At 36.2% G+C, this 24,517-nt stretch overlaps 1 protein-coding gene across 3 annotated transcripts; it reads right to left on the reverse strand.

Annotated features, from left to right (window-relative positions):
* Positions 1-1,875: 1,875 nt before the first annotated feature.
* MTF2 (metal response element binding transcription factor 2) lies at positions 1,876-24,517 on the reverse strand. Of its 3 annotated transcripts, none has more exons than XM_030454787.1 (15): positions 24,284-24,517; positions 15,352-15,550; positions 15,143-15,224; positions 13,645-13,740; positions 13,161-13,261; positions 12,661-12,809; positions 11,335-11,430; positions 10,251-10,319; positions 9,515-9,638; positions 6,409-6,476; positions 5,865-6,035; positions 5,110-5,218; positions 4,879-4,937; positions 4,654-4,758; positions 1,876-2,506 (listed from the first exon to the last, which is right to left on the reverse strand). In XM_030454787.1, exons 1-15 carry the CDS (start codon positions 24,286-24,288, stop codon positions 2,152-2,154), a joined length of 1,788 nt encoding a protein of 595 aa, XP_030310647.1. In that variant the 5' UTR covers positions 24,289-24,517; the 3' UTR covers positions 1,876-2,151. The 3 variants fall into 3 exon arrangements, with proteins under 3 accessions (XP_030310647.1, XP_030310646.1, XP_030310648.1); XM_030454786.1 differs by having other exon boundaries at positions 1,876-2,509; XM_030454788.1 differs by lacking the exon at positions 11,335-11,430 and having other exon boundaries at positions 1,876-2,509.

A 24,517-nucleotide genomic window follows, 5' to 3' on the forward strand; every position in this document is an offset into this window, starting at 1 on the left:
GTCAAAACTCATTCTTCTCTCTCAAAAAATACACACATTTAATGTTGGTCTTTTAATTCTAAGAAAAAAGCAGTTCCAAAAATACAAACTGAACATCAGAGTCAAGCCAACCACCATAATAAAATTAAACAATGACATTCACAATAGTTAAGTCTATGGACAGCTTAAGTTTGTCAACAATTTCTCCCCTCCCAAAGTACATTCCAATATTCATCTATAAATGAAACTTTATGAAAAATACTGCTGGTGTTCAGTTAGAATTAAAGGACTTAGATAAAGTGAAACAAGAGAGACAGATACAGGTGGTGTGAGTAAGGTTACAAAGGCTTTACATTTTGCATTATCCCAAGATATAAACATTCAAAAATTAACTTGAAGTTGCTGTGTTATCAAAATATTGCAGGTATAGGCAAGGCAACATTAAATTAATAGCTGAGGGTGTGAGTAAAACCACACATTTTAGTGAAGGTAAACAGAAGTGGCAGTTTTTAATTAGCATTTTTATAAAGCTAATATTACCCAGCCAGCAATAAGCCAGGCACAGGATAAAAAGCTCTGTCTGCTTCCTTTGGCTATAAGGTGACAAGAATAAAAAGCAGTAAAAAAACCCACAATCACCATTTCAAGATGTTCAAAATGAGCAGAAAAAGTCAAACAATTAAATAACAGAATAAATAAGTACTAACCCAGACAGTACACTTTGAACCTCTGTCATTTGAAATGTTACCTCATTTTATTTTGGTGGCAAACTGTAAGCATGTAAGAAAACTAACCTCATGCAGTACAGGAAATAACCAAAGTAAAAATAATCTTCTGTTTACTCTTTGGCTAAAACTCCCTCAAAAGTAGCAGGCAAGGAAAAAACATCTAATACTGGCAAGAGACTCTGACTCTTTCTTTTTTTTTTCTTAATAAACAAAACAAAAAAACCCACGTAAAATAAACTTATCAATTTAAAACTTGGTACATTTTATAAAAACAAAAGAGGTAATGTTGTAATAAAATCAGTAATGTTACTTCAAATGGCAACAAACCGTATGTTGACCCTGTGCAATAACATTCTGTTTGTACTATGTTTATCAAACAATGACTTCTACAGATATGTAGGAATATTGTGTGACTCCTCAATTTAGTTTATAACTGCGACACAAAATTTACAATCAGTGTGCCACAATAAACTTTCAAATTTTGTTTTTTCTAGAAGAAATATTTTCAAGATGTTCAGATCCTGCATTATTTTTAACAGGTAATTCACATGGAAAATAATGGAATATATTACCTACAGCATACAACCACCAAGGACTGCACCCATTGCCAGAACACGCTGCACTGGTTTGACACTTTTCCTTAGTACATAAAAAGCAACAGCACCCAATAAGCCTGAGAAGAAATGCTGCTGTGTAAATACTGGCAACTATTCCTGAAAAAAGAATTATGGGATGTATCTTCAGAAGCTGCCTGTCCCATAATTTGTATTGCATAGGTCACAATCACACATATATATACACACACAAGTTTGTGTGGGCCTATATACACATGTATATACGCACACACGTGCACACACACGCACAAAGAATATATTAAGACGACAATGAAGTCTGGTCACAGAGCAATTTACAGGCTCGATATATTTTTTTTTCTTTTTTTTTTACACTTTGTTTGAAAGAAAACTTTAGTATTTTACAGTCTTCAGTAGGCATTATATACACTGCACTTATGAAATCTAGAAAGTATTGAAATAGAAATACATTTCTGCAAACATTTGTGTGAGAAAAACCAAAATTTTTCAAAGATTTGTGCTATCTACATAGTATTTTCTCTAAATCACAATAACTGAATCCATGGAATGTTCTCTAGAAAATGTCTTTTTTTAAAAAACACCATGCACATTTTTAAGCAATTGTAACCCAAAATATCCCAACCTAAAACAATCTAACAACGTTCATTTTAAAAAATTTAAGTTTCAGATCAGATTTTAAAAAGATAAGTCTTTATCACAAGAGCTGTAATGACAACAATTACATGTTAAGGCTAAACTGGCTTTGTTTTGTTTTTTAGAAACACATATAAAGACACGTTTCTTTCATGGCTCTGCATTATGAACTGTACTTACAGATGACAGTGCAGTGAACATAATGTTCAGTCCTACAGTCAGGACGCAGTTGCTCCTTCCCACTCCACCAGATACTGCACCTTTCCATCAAGGGTCACCCGACGAGCCAAAACACGGTATTTTTCCCCACAAGCTATTCTACCTGCTGCACCAAAATAACTAGTAATTGAGTTCTTTAGATGATTGAGCTGCAATTCCTGATCTGCTAAGTTGTTAAGTATCTCTGTATTGAGTTCATCATACTGGTAATCTTCCTTGCTCTCATCATCTTTTACAATTTCAGAATTTTGAGTCTGGAGTGCTTTTCGTGGAAAGCGACCTCTTCTCCTCAAATGCGGTATTGCAGCAGGCCAAGTTCTTCCTGTACGAGTCCTTTTTCTCGAGTCAGATAAGCTACTGGGGGGAAGAACAAAAAAACCACCACAACCCAGCATTAACTCCAAGGAACTTATCCAAATGCATGCTTTATCATCATGTATATATCCATGTATGTATCATGTATATATCATAATTCATACTATGAAGTCTGTTCTATTTTAACTTCTTGCCTATAGGTAAATTAGTATGAACATGGCACTTGCAAAATAATTCTAAACATTTTACTAATTTAACCAAATTTCAGAAATGTCAGCTAAATTATAATAACTTATTCCTAGATATGTTAAGAGCTCTATTTTGATATAGATTAATCCCATTCTTAAGGAAATAAAAATCTGACTTCAGAAGACTGCACCAAATATGCCTAAACATGCAAATAAAAAAAATACAGCTTTATCACACAGGTCGGCCTTAATTACAAATGCTACACTATAAAAGTTGCAGATTTGATTTTAGTTAAGGCTATGGATTAAAAAATTATACATTCTTCAAGCTGAAATATGGTATTGCAAATATTGCAAAAAACTATTCTACCCCACTACTTTTACAGTACCTATGACTTTCTAACGATTTACTATATGTGGCCAAAAAATCTGTATCCAAAACTTGCATGCAGTATATCTGGTAATGAAAACAGAAGCTGCTGACATTATCCAAGAACAAACCACGATCTAAATATTAAAAGTGTCCAAGACATAAATCCTTATGTAAAAACCTATTATCAATAATTTGTACATACTAAAACATGTTTGATAAAGTCCTAAATTATACAATATGCAAACTTTGATGGTCAAGACCCTGTGTAACATACTAAGAGAAAAAGTGCAGTTTTTTTTAACATTAAAAGAGAATTGAATAGAGGGCAGAAATACGCAACAGTGATTAAGTCCTTAGGTAAAAATTTCAGAAGTCGACGTTAAACATGAGTTTCAAAGACAGACTATTTGTAGAAGTAATGCACACAAAAATTACTCATGAAAGGACTTGATAGCATGAACCAGAAAGACAGGAGGCAGAATAAGTAGATTGAGAATCCATGTGCCTCAATAAAAGAGAAAGTTATGTTTGCTGAGTGGGCAAAGTTCAAGTAACAATTTATTTGCAGAAAAGTTTATTGTAGTTAATAATTTATTTATTAAGACTGTGCCAGAAATTTTTCAGGCTCTATGGACTGTAAAAAATCATGGCATACACACTACTTAACATGAATACAATGACCTACAAAAACAAAAGCTGCTTAAATTAGTTCAGGGTACACATCAGCTCTTTCGTGGCCTTTATAGGAAAACTAAGTTCAGGAAACATTTGAGTTGAATTTTTTCTGAGTAAATGTGATTTAACTATGTATTTTACATCAAAACCAATAGTACTTAGTGAACATAAAAACCCAACCTATGTGTTTATAAGCAGAATTAATAAAGATAAGCTTTCTCTTGTCCTATTTCTTTAGATTTCCAAATGCAATTTACAGCTCTACTCTGAGTCTCAGATGCTCTTTATTCCAAATCACAGGGAATAACCACATCCCCAGAGGTGCAGCCCCCTGTAATAACCCTCAGTTCTTCTCCATTTAGTCTGCCACCAGTTCTGCATATACTACAGCTGCCTCCAGTAGTCAAACTCTTGCCTTATCTCCTACCTTTGTTTTGCCAAAACTGTAACAGAGAGAAACAACAAAACCAACAGAAGAGCAGTGGCAGCAACTAAACCACAGATCACTAGACCAGTGTCTGCCTTTCTGTAAGTCTGGGTTGCTGGTCTGGGTCTCCCCCATACAAGCATCTATCTTCATGAATCTTTCTTCTTCGCAATTTCTTTGAAACTACCTGAATCAGATTTCATGTTAACCAAAAGGTGAAAACAGTCTGGAAGCAGAACAGAGCCTCAGTTTTAAAAACAAAAAACCAAAACCAATCATAACAACAAAGCAGCCTCCCCACAAAACAAAACAACACCACAGAAACAAAACACAAGAACAGACTTGGAATATTACATGTCATGCTTTGGTAAGATCTCTTGTAGAGAGCCCTGCAGCTTTTGTTTATGATGGGTAAAGTATTGCAGAACCAATAATTTCTGTATTAATTTCAGAAAATTTTATTAGAATGAGAATATATTGCAAATCCTAATCTTTATGGTGGATACAGCAATTGAATAATTACCTATAATGTCTGGAAATGCTAGATGAGGTAGTTTCTTTCATACTGGCAGCACCTGTGGATTCCACATCTGAGGTATTGGATGAATGTGCGGTTCCATCAGATTTCCTGATATGCAAGATAACAAAAATAATCTTGTATTAAAAACTGATCTGACATTTCAGAAGCAAACAGGTAAATGACATGACATTAAAGTGTTTTACAGAAGATTTTTTTTTTTTTATTTACCCAACAGTGCAGGGTAATTCCAAGGCTGGGTTCTCTATCACTGGAACTGGCTCATTATCCTAAGGAAAAAAAATTACTTGAATTCAGTTTTATTCACTGTATCAATTTAGCTTGAAGGTAAATGTGGGAATACTGTTATTCAGATTAACTGGTTATAGTTTTCTACAATAATTACAATCCAGTTAGAAGTAAAAAAGAAGGGGGAGGGGGGGAAGATATCCAAAACCTTACCAGAGGAGACGACTCTGGAGTTTTGTGAATCATTTTTCTTGTATAGGGACCAGGTGGACGACCTACTGATTTTTTTTTCCCTTTTCTTTCTATACCATTACTTAATTCCCTAGAAGAAAATTTATATGTTGTTCTGTATTATTGAAGATAATTTTCAAAGAATACGTTTTCCTTTGGTAATTAATATACAATTAGATGTCTACTGCTAAAATGTTACACTAAACGAGGTTATTCTGCTAAATCAAAATTGTCAGGTACAAGGCTATGTATTTTTCCCTCTAGAATAACATACAGATACAAGATCTACCCAATGACATTACTGATTCCCTGATGCTGAAAAGGAACAAAGTGTTAAATAGTGTTTATTCATATAATCACACTTAGTAAAAGATGCAACATTTGCTAATACAGCTTGACATCATACTTCCTATTTAGAATTCTAGTTAGATTACTGCAAAAGAGCTCCAGAGACGTAGGAGATTGCTTCCCCCAAATGATGGGATGGGATATTTTCTACTGTTCTTAGTGCTAAATTTTATGTTGAGATTTTGTTTGATTGGGCTTTTTTTTTTTTTTAAGATCCTCATTCAAACCTAATTAAATCTGTTCAAAGTCTTGTTCTCACAAATAGTCCACCTTTACAGTCATTTAAAAATACATATTATACAATGAAAAGGTCTTTTTGTAGGCACCACAAGTATAGCCAAGTAGCTCTGATTCATCACAACATTGCTAGAATGACTGGTTTATTTTACCTCACATCAGGGATTGGTTTAGATGATTTTCTGCCTTTAATTTTGAACTCATGGGAAGTTCCTTCTGGTTCTTTCTCAGCCTTTAAAGCAGCATTTGGTGGCACAGGAGGAACACGAATTCTCAAGCCAAACAAATGCTTCTTTTTCTTTATTTCTTTTCCAGACATAAACCTAAATGATTTTAAATTAATTGTTAAAATTCTGACCCTAGGGAAAGCAACTTTTAAAATAACAGTGTACATGCAAACAATTATGTAAATTAGAATATTCATTATAATGCTATTTGATTCCCCTTTCCCCTAATGCCATCCTTACTCATATACAGAAGGTGAAGTGGAAAAAGGCTAAAACTTAAAATCATTTTTTTCTAATGATAGGGATTCCACTCAAATAGTTGCATAACAGTATAGTTTGAACAGAAACAGTATTTAACTGTTAGCCAAAGTGATCATCAGATAGATTGAGCAAAGGAGACTAAAGACTGTAATCTACATCAGATTATAAAGGCAAACAACACTTAAAACAAAAAGTACCAACAACTTACATGGTCTTGTAATCATTTAATGCCTCCAGTACATGCTCATATCTTTCAGATTTTGGTGTATCTGCCAGCTGTGGAATATTAAGAAATCATTTAACCTGTTGAATTCTTTAATAATAGAAACTTTCCAGTTACTTTAAATTATTGTGACTATAGATTTGGATGTGAAGTACATTTAAGAAGTACATAAGCTGTGGAAACTACCTAACCCCAAAGGATATTAATCATTATCCTAGATATTTCCATGATTCACATTCAGGTAATTCATGCCATTTATGATCACTTTGACCAGAACCTTGCTAACAAGTCCTAACTCATTTTTGCCAGTATTATCCAACTTATTAGAAAAAAAAATGAAGACACACAGAAAATCAATTTACAAGTAAATCCATTTTCTTGTCCTTTTTGCTCAGGTCCAATCTAACCTCCCTTCTTGCATCAAAGCCTGAAATAGCTGGTCCCTATTAAGCTACCAAATCATGGAAACCTCCCTCTGAAAAGCTGCATATGCATGAGTTAAAGATGTAAAGCAAAATACATATGGCGGTGCCTATAAAGAAGCAAGCAACATTTATGTAATAGAATTTAAAATAAATTTATTTTGATATTTATACAGCAATTTTTAAATTTGAGTGAAACCACCATATTTCCAGTTGCCATGCCAAAAGGTTCCAGAATTTATAGCCAATTGGCTTGGCAGTAAGTTTATGTTTAATTACAGAGCTGACAAACAGTTGATAAGTTTCACTATTAGCATGATTACTACAGAGCAAACTGTACAACATTTGCAGCTCAAAAAACCTCACCTTCTAATACTTTCTAAAAAATACAATTCTGACCAACAGGACAGATAAAAATGCTCAAAGAATTAAATGTGCTAACAGCTAAGTAAATGAGTAAATATACTCATAAAAACCAACCTATTAGTGAAATTTTGGGCAAGATTCACAGTCAGCCTAGCTGAGTACCAAAGTTAAGGGAGACATTAAACCAATTTTAGCCAAATAAAATAACAACTGTTTTTACACAACTTTACTGTATACATTCAGAACTATCCATTGCTATACAGAGGTCTTGCAACTCTGCAGCACATAACTATTGTATTTATTGTATAGTAAATAGTAACATGCTAAAAATTACTAATTAGCAGGTCTAATAATTCCACCATTTATTCCTATCTTACCTATGGTTTTAAAACTTTTCCTCTAATTCAATAATTAACAGCTAAAGAAAAAAAGTGTAATTTTTAACAGTGGCAGGCTAAGGATATTACAAAAACACTAATACCATTATTTTGTACATATTTTTTGTGATTAATTTTTTTAATAAACCAGATTAACCAAAGTAATAAAATACATTTCTCTCAAATTTTCCAAGACAGAATTTTTCCCAACTTAGAGGCAGATAGAATCTTTTCAGAATAGTCTTCAAGATTTCCTCAACACAGTTTTTATGCATTTATTCCAAATCCACCCCTACTGTCTTTAGACTTAAAAGTTTCTTTCAAGTTATAGAAATACTGATTACAGAATTAAAATACCACTTAAAGAAATTTCCTTATTTCAGATTTTCCCTCTTTTTCCTCCCCCTTAATTATGCATTTTTCACACAGACCGAGTGTGGATAGAATAAAAGGGGAGAGAGGGGAAAACAGCACAGTGAAGACTGTAGCCTTTTAACTTATTGAAATGGCATATATGTTCCAAGCCAATGGTAGCCAGACAGCCTCACTCTCCTCATTCACATCACTGCTACTCTTACCAGCTATTCTGTCAATTTCATGTAAAATACAAAGAAAATTATTATGAAAAAGAAACAATTTTCTTCTAAATTTCCCTCAGTAATAAGAGAAATCAAAGTCAACTTTAAACACAGCTTATGTATTTGTTAAACTGTGCAGTAAGACAGAGAACATTTCATTTTCTTGAAAAGATGGTGTAAGAATTACCACATTTTCTGCAGCCTTTATACTAAAGCTTGCAGCTTCATATGGCAGAATTGACATATGACTTGTTAAGACATGCCATGCATCCCAAAGTAAGCCAGATGTCTATTCATCATGACAGTAATTGTTGCTTTTAGTAATGCTTGAGTATTTACTTGTCTAACAAACCACTGACACTCAGTCTAAACATGTCTTTTAAACTATTTTAAACTATTTGAGAAGCAGTTACTCATTGAAACTAAGAACATAAATGTGATTTTCAAATTGTGTCCACTTGTAAAAATGGATTACAGATGTATGAATTTACTGAAAAATAGTAGGATGTACTCATGATATGAGAATTTCAAGCCAACTGCACACCACCTGAATTATAAAACTTCAGACCCTGAATAATTTCAATGCATGAAGGAAGTGCACACTCTCCTAGCAATATGCAGATATGAATTGAGACAGATTTTGCATCCAACCTTACATACAGAAATAAATAGCTACACTGCTGCTCCCAGTTAAACATGAAGTCAATTTGCTTGGGGACAGATTTGCTTTAGTACTACAGTAACTACCCAGTAAATCAAACAGCTGTAAAAACAACCAAGATAGGAATTAACTAAAACCAAGTAGTAGAATCAGACTGGAAAGAGATCAAACCAATCTTTACACCTGGACATGATCTGCTCATGCCCATGATAGGAAGAGAAAGGAAAGAGGAAATGTTTGTGTACCATGTTATGTGTTACAGCTTAGAGATTTTGAAGATGTCTTCATATGCAATATATTCTGCATTCAGTTCTACATTTAGATTTTCTGGTCTGTGCACATGAAAATTTCAAAGAACTATGAGACAATTCTAAAATGGAAGAAAAGGAAAATATATATATGCAACAGAATAAACAGTTGAGAATAAGTTAATAAAAGTTGCCATGTTGATAATAAATAATAGTTGCATGGAACACTTGAGAAATTTTACAGCTCAGAAAAACATATACCACTTAGAAAGCTTTCTGTTTCTGCAAGGATATATAAAAATGGTCATCTTGTTATTTGGGATTACTAAATTTTAAGGTAAACAATCTAACATACAGAATAAAACAATTCATAGGTCCCTGACTTACAGGACATACATATCACTCTGAGGAAAAACAAGAAAGTACTTCAACTGCTTACCTCACCAGGATGCAATCTATCCCAGTTTTCATTAATGTAGGCCATGAGTTCAAGTTCTGAATCAAAGTATTTCTTCTTATGAATAACACTTAGGTTGTAAAGGCATAGATGTGCTATATCTACCCTAGAATTAAGAAATATTTGAATAAAAAAACAAATTAAAAAAGTCTCTTGCAGTTGTTTTGTTTGGTTGGTTTGGTTTTGGTTTTTGGTTGGTTGGGGCTTTTTTAATAACTTAGTAGAAAAGATACTAGAATGGTCATGCTAGAGGAACACAAAGCACAACTTAAAATACTCAATTCCAGAGAAGAATATTAATAGGTCTCCTGTAATTTCTCTTGTTCAAGTGATTTATTCTGCTTTGAATCACTACCTTTGGCTTATCTAGCAGCAGGATCCTAAGCCAGCAAGAAAGACTTTGCCCAGGTATCTCAATCTTCAGCCACAGAAAAGAATAGCTGCTTGCTACTTAACTGAAAAATCCCAGAAATAAATTCCAAGAGCACACAATTGCAATATACCTCTACATTCAAGGATAAACTTTGAAGGGAAAGTTGTCCCTCTCCATATAAGCAGTATGAACAACTCGGGAAACAACTTAAGACAGCAAGTGGATTTCTTTTTATGAAAGGAGAATCAAAATACCAAACAAGAAAAGCAGAGCATATATTCAAACACACACACACACACACACACACACATTTTGGTTTTCTTTCCCTCTCAAAATTCTACTTACCATCTCAAGGGTAAACGTTTGAGGTATTCTGGTCCAGAACTGCAAACTGAGCAAATGAATGTATAAAACCTAGAAATATAGACATATACATATATGTAGATGTGTCTGAATAATGAGTGTATTTACACACACTCTCAATGTTTTAACACCCTAGTTATGAAAAAAATGAAGTTAAGCCAACAAGAAAACCAGCCACATGACATTTGAGAGTCCCTCCATCTTTCACATTCCTTCATCAACTTCAATAATGTGTACTGGTACCTACCTGGCCAGATACAAGGTACTTCCCTCCATTTTAGAAAGTCCACAAACCTGTGACTACATCAGTGAAGATGGTCTGTAATGTCCCCATTCCATTCTCCCAAATGCAGAAACCTGTGTACCAGTGCAAGCAACCCTAACATTCCTGGGTCCTTCATACAACCATTCCAGCACAACCAACAGCCTCAAGTGTAACTGATGACAAACAAGATATTCCTTGACTCCCTTCTCACTTGCCCCAACTGGTATAAGTTTATCAAAAGCACAAACCAGTTGTCTTTTCATTTCCTTTTTTCCCAACTATTTATACAGGAACAGAGGATACACAGTTTAGTCTAACTTCCCAGCTTTCTTCAGCTGCCTATACTGTTAGTACAGAAACTACTACTACAGAGACACAACAAAAGCCTACCCTGAAGCATGGTGCCTGTCACATACAGAACATCAGTCATCTACACGATGTGAATTTCAAAGCTTTTCTCTAACTTACAGGCCCACTAAATTTGTCTGCTGTTAAGTTTCCCGTCTCACAGTAACCATCACTTGTAGTATCATGGATTTCCACACTAACTAAAATCAGTAACAGCTTGAATTTGGCTACACATTTGTTACCTCCCCATCACCCAACCTTTCTTCATTAAAGAGACAAAAAACTGCATCTTCCTGGCACCTAAACACATGCTTTGTTTTGTATAATCATCTACACAAAATTCACCCCGTATTTGCAAAATACTGTTGCATTACAAATGCCTTAACAAAAACTTACAGGTGAAATCCCCTCCACATATTAAATGAAGACCACCATAAAGCTTAAAATCCTTACCTGTCACCAAAAAGCATTGGCTTTTGCAGGCACTGCACACAAGCCTCATGAAACCACTGCTTACACTTGCAGCACTGCAACATCTTTAGATACCAGCTTCACCGACAGAAAAAAACCAAACCAAAACAAAAAACAAAACAAAAACAAACAAACAAGATATGATATGATAAAATGGTTACTGAAAATTGTTTTTCATTACACTGAAATCAAATAGGGAGGCATCTTCTGACCCAAGCAGATTTTCAGTTTATGAAACTGTCATTTGTAGTGATATTTTAGTAATACTGAGTTCCATAATGAATCATTAGTAGAAAAGTGACTAAAAATAGTGAAAGATAGTCTAGCAAAAGGATGTATTAAGTCATTAAATGAAAAAAATCATTTAATTTCCTCTGATAACCACGTTTTCAGTAAGAGTTCAGTAACTCCACGTAACTTCCTTCTCACATACTATATTAGCTTCCTTGTTATTTCCAAAGCACAGCACAGTCACATTAAGTCACAAACATTTGTTCTGATGATTTAACTACCTGAATTCTCAAAGTGAACCTCACCGTTCACACATTCTTATTCATTTCCTTTTTCAGCTTCTCCCTTGAGAAAAGGATCCAGGGAAAATCAAAGGCAATGTTTGTCAAAGTCCATAAAATTCTCAAAGCAGAGCTCTGTCCCATGAGTATAAACTGAAAAGCTTCATTTTGTGAGACACCAGACTTTTTGTCTAGGCTCAAAATTTTCAGTTCTGTTTTATTCCTTCACTCATCTATGCAGACACCAAATTATCTATCTCTACCTGTGTAAGAAGACCTCTTCTTGCTTTTCTCGTAAGCAAGAACTAGCAGAGAACTAACACCCTAAGAGAAAAAAAAGTATCTTCCCTGCCAAAAACTGAAATCCAGGATATGAGATTATGGTAGAATCAGACAGCTCTCTATTCCAATAAAATTTAATAAACTGATCTTTAAATACATTTACATTTGTGAGTAATGCAAAAGCTGAGTTAACGTGAGAAATAGAGTGTACAATTGCAAGATGACAACTCCATCTCAACATGTCAACAGTAGCAATGCAATAAAATATAATCTTGTTTATTGTAGAATGGGCTGTGATGTTATGTGACAAAACTGAAATGAACCAAAGATCTGATTTTATGCATTTCCCAAACAGCACTTTAAAACTACATATAAAATACAAAATTCCACTTTGCATTAAGTTTAATATCTCCACACAATAGATACAGAAGCTAATAAGTTCACATGTCTACAGAGTCAGGGCCTGCAGCTGCATTACAGAGTACAAGTTCTTATGTATTATCTGTTTACTTACTCTCCAGGTCCTCCACAATAGCAGTAACATTGCTGGACATTGGTTTTATGACCTGCATCCCACTCGAGGTCTGTTGCATTATATGGTAATGTTTGTTTCATGACTTGCAGTGCTTTGGCATTTGGCCCTTTCTTAAGCGCACCACCCCTCTGCACCAAAACAAATACATTCGTTTACAAAAAACAGTAATATCTTCCAAAATTTCAAATTCTTTATTTTGAAAATTACAAAAATTGGTCTATAATCACATAAAACACCTTCACTTTTTTGTTTTAACACTAGCATATTTGTCTGAAAAATTTGAAAACTAAATGTCATCTATTAATAAAATTAATTCTTAACACATAAAAAGTGTTAAGTGGATCAAAGTTATCAGAAAAATAGATCATTGGAAAAAATGCTCTTTTATGGGTTTTGTTTCAACTTCCAATGTTTCAGCATTCAAAGCAAAGTATGCAGTCAATACAGATTGTAGTGATGAATGTTTTCTAGAAACACACCTTTGTTGTTGTTGCAAAAACACACTGTCGACAGAGCCATTTATCATCTGAATCAATCACACTAGAATCAATATTTGGAGTGTGGCACAGCTGATGATAACCTATATAAAAAAATATCAGCCCAAGAGTTAAGATTGCAAAAGAAGCTTACACAGAAGTAACTATAATTCTAATTCTAATCTAATCTAATTTTAATTCTAATTAGGCATTAACCATCATTAAGTGCCAAAAACCTGATCAAAGAGTAGCCCATTCCAGATGGTCTTTTATATTTTCATAGTGGAAAAAAAACTTTACTTACAGAACAAGGATTAGTCAACTTTAGTATGGATTATCATTATTGATTGAGCTGTTAATAGCCACCAAGGGCTATAAAATTAAAGATCAGTTGAGCAGTCATAGCCAGGCAAATATCCTCCTTCATAAAACAAATTAAAACATCTTTTAAAATGCAGTAAAGAGGAAAAAAAAAAAAGCCAGTTACCTTGACCACATTTATCACATATAACCATTTCATTTGGTGCTTCTGAATACTCTTCCTGACATATTGTACAGACCATTTCCCCACTTTCAGTGGCTCCTAGACAAAGATGAAAGTGTGATGTTTTCCAGACTACATCTACAATTTGAAGAATGACTATGTATACAGTTTTTTTCATAGTTTCAGTTACAGATCCAGGCATTGTAGAAACATAGTTACAGAGCCTAATTTCCTCACAAAAATAAATTCAGACTTTTTATATAGACTGTGTTTTAAAAGAATATACATCACTTATCATTGGCTATCAGATATTTATAGGCTTTATATTGCCTATTTACTATGCAGTCCAGGGTTCCTTAATATCAACGATAAAAATTAAATAACTGAATAAAGAATATGAATGCAGGCTAAAAAATATACATAGACAAATCCTATCTGGACAACTCATAGATAAGTTTTGTATCTTTTTGACAGATCTGCCCAAGGTGATTTAGTACATTTAGTAACTCCAACACTGTTGGGAAATGTTATTACTTCCTATATATATCTGCAAACATGCAAAGGCAAACAGTAACAAAAGGAAAAAAATGTTAGCTTGCAAACAGCTACATCTTGCTCCAAGTATACCACATATCAATGTAAAGCCTGGATTGAAATACAAATTAATCTACATGCTGTCATACTCATGCACTGAAGTTTGATAGTTACAACAAATTAATTAAGGATCATAAACTAGTGCTATCTAGAAGCAGAACAGCTTCTCAGAAGTAAAGCAGTTGATTTTTTTTTTATACTACGAAAACAAGGTTTCTCCTGTTAGACAAAGTGTTTAGTTTAAACATCAAGACTATGTTATTCCATGAGGAGGAAATTTGAGCCGATTTTCAGAAATCAACCCATGCTTCATTAGCATTCAATTGTCAAAATAGCAGCTATTCCTCAAACATTTTGAAAAATCAAATCTACCATACAATTGATGTTTGACTTGACAATTACACAGATCTTTGTCATATGAATATTTCAAGATGTGTAATGGTTTATTATGTGCAACAGTTATGGTGTTACTTTTAAATGTAAAAACTCCATCCAAACCTAGGCTTTACCAGTCTTTAGTTTCTTTCCACATCATGTTGTTTCAACTGAAAACAACAGGACATAAATTTGATGTCAATTAGGACTTGCAGTTCCCTTCAAGACAGAGTATTATACTCTATCCCTATCCCAATACACTCTAATGTGATTATTTTTAGAAGTGTTCTCCCCTCCCTACACATAGTTATGTGAAAATAAAAAAATAAAACAAACAAACAGTAACTGCAATGATTAAGAGTTACTTGAAAAGTTTTTGGTTTTTTCAATTTGCCTCATTCGTGATCCTAGGTCATATTCAACTATATCACACCTTGGGATACAATAACATGACATAGTAACTTATTTGAACAGATATAGTAATCTAAACAAATAAAATACCAAACAATGACTACTTCATTGAAGTTCTTGCCTGTTTGTATGTCCTTCCAGAGAACCCAGGATTTGGAACTGTCTTCAAATATAATGAAGCAGTTCTGTTTCAGTTTGTTTATCTGAAAAACAAAAAAGTTCCACAGAAGTCATGAGTAAATGGACAGAACAGAAGAATGTATTTAATACTGAGACAATAATACCATAATATTTAACCAACATTTAAGACTAAGTTAGAAAATTGTTTACCTTTTTGATAGTTCCAAGATAAAACAAGCCATCTGACCATCTAGCTAGGACATCCTGACCTTCTTCAAATTTACACAGTGGCTTTTTGGCTTTCTGTCCATCACGTAATGACAGCTTGGTTAGAGATGCTGAGGTTTTATGGCTTCGACGTAAAGGAGACCGCTTATGGACCAGTGAATTACCCACCGCTGTAGAGTCTCTAAAGAAAGGGAAGCAAAAGAAAAAGGTAATCAAAATTAGCCCGGAGAAAGAAACCATAAATTTGAAATTAATGATTCACAGCTAGAACTCAGTTAACTCCAGAACTTCAGGTAACTAAAAAAGTGGTCATGTTTCTTCAGACTTTATGCACCCTTAGTAGTAGTACCTCTGCTACCCCAAGAACCTACAAAATTTGACAGAGATAAATTTATACAAACAAAAAGCCTCTACAAAATCAACTAAATTGGGAGTCACAAGCTTCTCAGTTCAGAAACTCTTCATACAGTCACAAGAAGCACCAAAGAATGCACAAAAAACATTCAACATAGTGTTACTTATACAACATATGAGCCAATCAAATATCTGAGGAAGATAAAAAGGTCTCAAATCAATTATACACTAGCTTCCAATGTAAAGTAAGTTTTTCTCTCCGTTAGAATCAGAGACAAAAAAAAGACAAGTGAAGTAAAAACAAAATCTCACTATCGCTCTTCACACATAAAAGTCAAAATTCTAAGTATCTGTACAACCTTTTATGCAGCCAAGTACCAGGCAGGCTCATAAATAAACAAGCCTGAAGTCAAAGTCAAGAGAGAAAGAAAAAAAGTTTTTGCCTCCACCAGTTCCCCAAACTTTTCTGACTACACACACATCCACTTAGCACAAAGCAAGGAGAGTTCAAAGGCTGAGCAAGGCTTGAGCAGATCAGCCTAGAAGTAGGTGTAAAACTACAACCTGGTACAACCTGGTCTCAAGCCAGTAATTCTCTTCTTGTAAAGGATTCATCAATACAAAGTACTAAAGCATTTGGATACTTTAAATTATATCTATGACCTTGATTTAGCACATTAAATGGGTCAATAACTTGTCATGTATAATCCAAAGCATTTAAGGCAAATTCACTAGCGCTCCTTGAAACAGTTCAACCAATGTTTTGACAGGACTACTCTTTCAGAAGTTCATAGATGTTCTTTCCAGCTTTTTATTTGATTTGATTAAAAAAACTAGAGAAAGAAGTTAAAGGCAGGAATGCTGGCTCTTCTTGTCCAGTGTGCAAAAGATATTGTACTGAATAAGCAAAAATACACATTAAATAAATTTAGACATAATCTGGTACAGATTTCCATTTTTAAAAAGCAACTATTTTTAAAAAGTTTCGTACTTAAAGCCTTTAAAATCATGTGGCATTTTTTGACTTACAGAAGTTTGTCCCATAACTCCAAATTAAAATGAAAATGTTCTGTGCATCATTTTCCAGCACAATACGCTTGAGTCTATGCATTAAGCTCAGCCTAAATTCACAATAGCTACTTCACACACTGAAGGATCTTGACACACAGCAAAATCTGAGCCAATAAAGCAGACACTTATCCATTGTCCACATTGCTCTCTTTGTGGGAGATAGCACTACTGACATGACAACCAAACAGCTCATGAAGTAGCTCCTGCTGTGGCAGTTTATGGTTTATCTAACACATGGACTGAAAATAGAGTTAGTTATCACAATAGGCTGACACATGGAGCTAGTTTAACAGTTGCTTTCCACATGGACAAGAAGTTCCTCTTCAGGGAAACATTGCCTCATTGTTTTTCACAGAGATTGGGTGGGAAGAGCTACTGTTTTAACAAGTTGACATCAATTAGCAAGCATTAAGTTGCTTCAAGTAGGTATCTCTGAAATGCCTTTTGGAAACACTGCACAAGAAATAACAAGAAATTCATTGCAGACCAGCATTAAAAATACATCCTTTAAACACTAATAACTTTCTCACTTGTCTTACCACAGGTCTCTGCCATAGCAGGCTGCCAAAAAGTCACACCAACCATTAAAATTTCTATTGAAGTTACATGAAAATGCATAATGAGGTTAACATTTGGCTTACCAATTTTGAAATGAAAGGTTCCACATTTTCCAGAAACTTTCTTTCAAGTTTCCCCTCAAGCTAGTTCCATACCACTTTCCTACCATACCATTTATAGTTACCAACAAAGTTAGTAATGTTTAAGTAACAATTTCCCCACCATCTTAACAACTTATCTCCAAGAGTTTCTCATTGCAAAATATCCAACAGATGTTTTATGTTTCAGAAAAACTAGTTTGATATAAAAAATTATTTCTCATTTAGCTTGCACAGCTAAACAACACTTTCACACAGCATGTCTCACCTTAGCTTTGCATCCTTTACTCAATAATGAATGTTTTGGCTGTGTTCTTACTCAAGAATTTAAAATGCAAAGAGAGTATTCAATGCACCCATACAATCTTTCCTAAGTCGGTAGGACAATTCAGTAAAACATGTCTACATTTTTAAATACACTCCAAAGTAGAAGAACACTTTTCACCATATCTTCAGTTGATCTCATGAAGTATAGAAAATACTGATTTTTCACCTCAGAGTCTAGATCATAACCATAGGTATTCGCAATCAAGACAGGTAGACTGCCTATCTATTCATCTGCTTTATGAATTACTTTAAAATATGTTGCAGCAGCACGAGATAGTTGTCATATTTTGTGATTAGGGAATGGTAAACTCCCTCTGAAGTTAAGCTACCTAAATTAGTCCAGTTTCTGGCTATGCGTAGCATTTTATTTCTCAAAACCAAGATTTTAGTTTTGACTTGTTTGTAATGCTTTCTAACCTTTTCATACGAGACTAGAGATACCACTGATCGTCAGGTGCCTCTGACTCCTGTATCTCCACACCAATCCTACAGAAGGAGGAAGTAGTAAAGTTGGAGAAAAAAATTTGAAGAAGCTAAAGGACTAAAAGGACAAAGCACTCTCCCTCTTGTTTTAAAGTATCTTTTTCCTGAGCAGCACAGCCAGGTTCAGGTCATTGATACTCCTGTACTACTTCAGTTGTAACAACTCCTGTGAAGCAGCAGTTTCTTAACTCCCATTAAGAAACTCCCCTGACAAGTTGTTTTTTCCATCCACCTCAGTTCACTCATTTATTTCCACTGACATTGCCTGACTGAATAACTGACAGTTTCACTGGCAACCCATGCCACTTTAGGAAATTTCTTGGAGAAGGGCTACATGAATCAGGAATACTGCAACAGTAACAGAAGATAGGTAAATTGTTGAGTACAGCCAGCTTATGGAAACCAATTTAAAGATAGCAAATTAAGTGCCCAAAACATATGAACAAAAAATTTTAATTCACTGAAATAACTCATAAAAGTGGGACCTGCAGATAATTCATTTATTCTCAGCAAATAAAAATCATGCTGCAGGAAAAATGAGTTTAGGGAGCCCAGCAGATTAAGAAGAACAGAAGTAAGACTATAAATCACACACAGAGCATCCCACTAAGATAATTCACATAGGTTTAGTATCTTTCTCAAAACTGGAAGATGTGGTATCACACAGGAGAGGAAGATCCAGTGAAAGAACTTATAACTAGATATAATCAATTTAAGTTCTGAAAGTGTGACAAACTACACTTAAACATCAAAGAAAACAATTATGAGAAAGGGTTGTAAAATACTAAGTCTGTTTTGCTCTCCTTAAAACAACACAGTTAACATCACAAACGGGATGGGGGCACTAAAGTTCTAGCAAGGGCTCAGAACACACAAAACTGAGGGCAGTTTCATAAAAGTATTTCCAATAAAGCAGCTTGCTCCTCTCTCACCAACTCTGGAATGACAGGGTAATTTTTTCATAAGCTTTCTGTTCCATTTTCTCTTCCTTACTATATAATGTTCTGATATTTTGAACAAATTAAAGTACCTCACGTCTGGTGACTCGGCAAGCAGCAACCACTCACAGCCAGAGGACAGTAGAAAAGGGAAATTAATTTTTTCCAAGAGCCAATCTTAGCTGGCTTACTCGGCACTGCATAACCAAGCTAAGCCATGCTTTGAACAAAACTTCCAGCCTGTGTCTTCCTTCCATTTTCTCTACCATTTATAAGAACTCATGCTAAATATTATCTGTTCACTATGTCAACCATACTTCTTCTCCGCCAAATAAAAACTTGCTGCTAGGCCAAGAAAAGCAGACTTTATAGGATACTTCTCTCCCTCAACCCAGACCCTACCTGTCAGCATCAGCCCGACTAAAAAAAATAAATAAAATTAAAAATTACAAAACACAAAAGTTCACTTTGCTTTTAACAACAGCAACTATGTTGCAACAGTCACTACTCTAATTATACCTGACCAGGCCATTGAAATAGTAAATTGGCATGAACTTCTTCAAGCAGAGAATCCAGTACAAATCTAGACTACAATCTATCATTTTACAGTACTTCACATAGCCAAATGTTATTGAGCTTCCAACATGCCATGTCAAGAACGTCTACGTGAATACACACTTTGAGCTCCATATCTCTACACTAATTTGTATTCTGGTCCAATCAAAAGCCTAAACCACATCATCAACTGTACAAAAGAAGCATAAAGGGCCTCTGACCTAGGCATCCCTCAGTCTAGAAAAGCCAAGAGTAATGATTAGGGGATAAGAAACACATTTTCAAAATTGTTTTAAATGTCTACAATTGTTCAGGATAATGGAATAATTCAGGTTAGAAGGGATCTCAGAAGTTCTTTGGTCCTGCTCAGTGTAGCATGAGCCATGAGGCCAGATCAGGTGTTTTTATCCAGTCAGCTCCTGAAAAGCACTGATGGAGGCCACACAACCACCCAGGGACCCTGTTCCTGGAGATGAACTGTCCTTGCAGGGGAAGGGGGGGGAAAACAACAGCAAAAATTCCTTCCCCCCTACACACACACACACACACACACACCAGAATCTCTCTTATTTCAACACGTGTTATCTCTTGTCCTGCTGCCATACAATATTGTGACAAGACTAATTCCATCTTGGTAATCTTCCTGTAGGAACCGGAAGGCTGATCTTAGGCCTCCCTGAAGTCTTCTCCAAGCTGAATGAGTCAAGTTCTCTTAACCTTGCCTCATAGGGCAAGTGCTCCAGTCCTCTGTCTTGGAGGCCCTCCACCAAACTCATCTATTTTGAGGTCTTCCATGCACTGGGAGAACCAAAACACATTCTAAATGCTATCTAAACAGTACTGTGTAGAGGGAAATAATAATTTCCCCTCAACCTTCTGGTTCTGTTCATGTAAATACAGCCCAAGATACCACTTGCCTTTGCTCACAGGACACACTGCTGGCTCATGTTCTGCTTTTCATCTGTCAGATCCCCAGCCAATTTTAGCCTGGGGTTCTTCCTTCAGATGCAGCGCTTTGCTTTAGTCTCTGATGCATTTCATGAGGTTCCTGTCAGCCACTTCCTTCACCCTTGCTGAAGTCAAGATAAGTGAGACCCACTCCTCTCTCCCTTTCTCCACAGATCCTGCCATTTTTAATACAAAAGGTCGTCAAGCCTGAATAAGTCAAGTTCACTTTTGTTTAAACATGTGCAGCAGCCCAATTCACAGCAATGCTTAAGCAAACACAAGCAAACAATGCTTAAAAATACACCATGGAGAGAAGTTGAAGTATCGTTTAAGGCAGAAAAACTCTGCTCTATCACTGACTTCATGACAATCCCTGTATAAGCTGTTCCTTGTCAGCAAGATGAAAAATTGTAACTTGCTTACATCTCTGATCTGTCCAGTCAACCATAATACCACCCATCACAGTCATGTGATTTTCATGTAATACACTACTATCCCAATAGAGCTGCTGTTCATTTTTGTTTCTTTTTAATCCTTTGAAAGAGCCTCACATTTTGGCTACCATTTTTGCTCTATTCTTCTGTCTGTCTAGACACTTCAATGCAATCTCTGGTAAACATAGAACATTTTTTCAATAATGTGGTTTTGTTAAGTAGCTCTATGCTTTTCATAGTGTATCTGTCATATTATCTGACTAAAGTGGTAAGTTTTAGTTCCAAAAAAGAGGTAATAGAAGTGAGCAAGTCCCTGCAGCCCATTCACCTGATTAGCAGTTAGATCTATGGATCTGTTACTCATTATAGATAAGTTCAGACAGAAGGCTGAGGGAAAATTACTATTGCCCTCTACACAGAACTGTTCAGATGACATCTAGAATAGTGTGTTTTGGTTCTCCCAGTGCATAAAGACCTCAAACTAGGTGGGTTCAGGCGAGGGCCTCCTAGACCAATGGTCTTTTTAAAAAGATCATTACAGAACTACATATTTCCTTACAATTTAGCACACAGAGGAGCAGGGCAGTCTTCTACTATAGGAGCCATTTATTTGGAACGGACCATGTGTTTGTACACAAAGGGAAGAAGCAGAGGTAGTAGCCGGGAGAAAACAATGACAATAGGTCATAACATGCCTCTTCATATCAGATCTTCCCCTAATTTTAAATTTAGCACCTCGTTGAGCACAGCAACTGCCTATTGGATTTCTACAGTACCCAAATACAATATGCCCAGCAACATACCTAAAGGAGTGTAATATGAGCATGCACTCAAACAGTGAAAAAGCTAAGAAACTACAACATGATGAATTTCACTGGGAGGTAGTTGGGAGGGAGGAAAAGGATTTCAGAAATGATCAAAAGCCCGTGAAGATAAATTTTTCTTTAAGACTAGTCTACAAGAACAGCAATGTTCATGAGCACTCCACAGGAAGAAACTAAAAATAAATCAATCTAAAGCGTAAGTATTATTCTCCAAGATATTTAGTGAATTCATTATGTTCAAGACTCATCAGGAATACTATCATTAGCCTTCTTCCTACTAAAGAAAATAAAGCCTCTTGATTTCACTCCTCCATTGATATTCTACCTTCTAGGAAGAAACCATCAGCTTCAAATCTAGATTGTTCAAAATGTAAATTCAACTTTAGTGTTTTCATTAACAGGTATCACCCTGCCCAGTTATGCCTGTGGTTTTATAATTCTTCTCCTGATGTGTTTTACCCAAAGACACACTTCCCCTTCATTTCCTGCAAGGAAGGCCTGTAAAGAAGGTGAAAACAACTCTTCATAGGTCGGTCACATACGAAGTACTGTCAGATGCACAAACTATGAAATTTACATTCACTTCTAGTTGCACGTGTTTCTTCTCTCCACAAATTGCATGAGGAGCACAAAATACACCTGAAAACAATTATTACTATTTTCATTCACATCTATCTCCAGGGAATTACAGATGACCACTCTCTACCAGCAAACAAAACACAATTCACTTGTTACTGCTGCTCATATATTTCACCTGATCTTCTAATACAGGGAAAGACAAATGAACTGTATCAACCTTGATACTAACTACCAGTGCATGTCTTCCATCCATTTGAAACAAACAAAATTCTCAGCCACTTAATGGTAACTAGCCATTTTAAGCCAACTTTTGAGAAGCAACCTAAATCTGATTTAAAATTCCTCCCAGAGTAGAAAAGATAAGTTGTTGAGAAGCCACAAATCTATATTTGAAAAAGTTAACAGTAACACTGCTACATTATACTCAGTACAGATCCACAATTAACCAGCTTGTAGTTCCTCACAAAGATCCTTCTCACTTTAGTGCTTTATCATACACCTTCTTTCATTTTTTCAATCTTTCTTTTCCTTTCTTCTCCTTCCACTAAAATGCTACAAATCTATTAACCTGTATTGCAGTACTGTAAAAACTAAGCTTTTTTTCTTTTAACCTCAAATGCTTTCAAATTAATTGTAAATTCAGGACAAACATTAACATACTAACTTTTACCAACCTGATTACAGAAAAAAAAAATCCATGGGAACTGTTTTGTTATTATCCCTTCCTTTTGAAGCATTGACCACTTTCCCTTACACTAAGTCAGAAGAAAATCATGCTGTTATACACTACCATGGCCTTTTAAAAGTCATGAGCACAGGCTATCAGAAATTCAAGAAACATGCATAATGCTGTACTGTTCTCCTGGCAGGCCCTTTCAATAATTACTCAGTGCCCTTCCTTTAAACAGTACCCAGATACTTCATGGGAGGATGCTAATTCCCAGGATTTCAACACTGGTATCACCGTCCTCAGCCTCCAACATAGTCCCATATTGTTCCCAAGACTAACAAAGTATCAACCCATTCTTCCTACAGAACTCAAATACCAAAGAAAAGGCGCTGCTGCACATCCTTCCAGCCACCAAGTTACCGTATGAGCTAAAAACGTGAGCGTCCAATTCATATTCTCCTTCTTGACAAGAGACTACGAGGTGAGGCGTTGCAAACAAAAAAACCAAAAAAAAAAAAAAAAAAAAAAAAAAAAAAAAAAAAAAAAAAAGAAGCCAAAAACAAAGTTACCAGGGAAGACCACAACCTCTTTTGTGCTGCGCTCTGCGCCCTCGAGCAAATGCAGCCTACTCGGACAATACCCTTACACGAGCAGATGAAAACACAGCAGCCACAAGCCCGACTGCCGCCTCACCGCTGCAGCACCTCCGCGGCCCCGTTCGACGGCCTGCCTGCCTCCGCTCCCTTTGTTTTGGTCACTGGTGAGCACCGCTGACCCCTTCCTCGCTTCCCAGCGTCTGCCTCGGAGGGAGCTTCCCCCGCCTCCCCCAAAGGCCTCCGGGGCCCCCCGCGCCGGAGCGGGGCCCCTCGCACCCCCTCCCCGACGGGTGGCGCGGCCGCCTCGGGGGAAAGAGGGGGGAGGATGCGGCACCGGCGGCCCGAGCTGCGGGGCGCGCCTGCCCCGCACACACACCCCAGCCCCTCGCCCCACCGCCCCTCCCTCCGCCCCCCAACCTCCCCCCCCTGCCGCAGCCCGGCCCGCCCCCCATGCCCCCCCCCCCCCCCAAACCCCTCACCTCATTCGGTCTCTCCAGTGGTGCCAACCGCCTCATACAGGGAAATCAGCCAGCTCAGGAGCCTCCCCCGGCGCCCCGGTGCGGCCGGGCCTTCGGTGCCCAGCGGGACCCCCCCGGGCACGGGCCCCGCGGCGCAGCAGGGGAATAGAGGGTGGGGGAGGGGTCAGACCTGCTTCACAGACAGCCCGGCTCCACCGTAACCCCTCGCCATTTTTGTTTCCCGCGGAGGAGAAG

Source organism: Calypte anna, chromosome 8 (genome assembly GCF_003957555.1).
Source record: "Calypte anna isolate BGI_N300 chromosome 8, bCalAnn1_v1.p, whole genome shotgun sequence".
In the NCBI taxonomy this organism is placed as follows: Eukaryota; Metazoa; Chordata; class Aves; order Apodiformes; family Trochilidae; genus Calypte; species Calypte anna.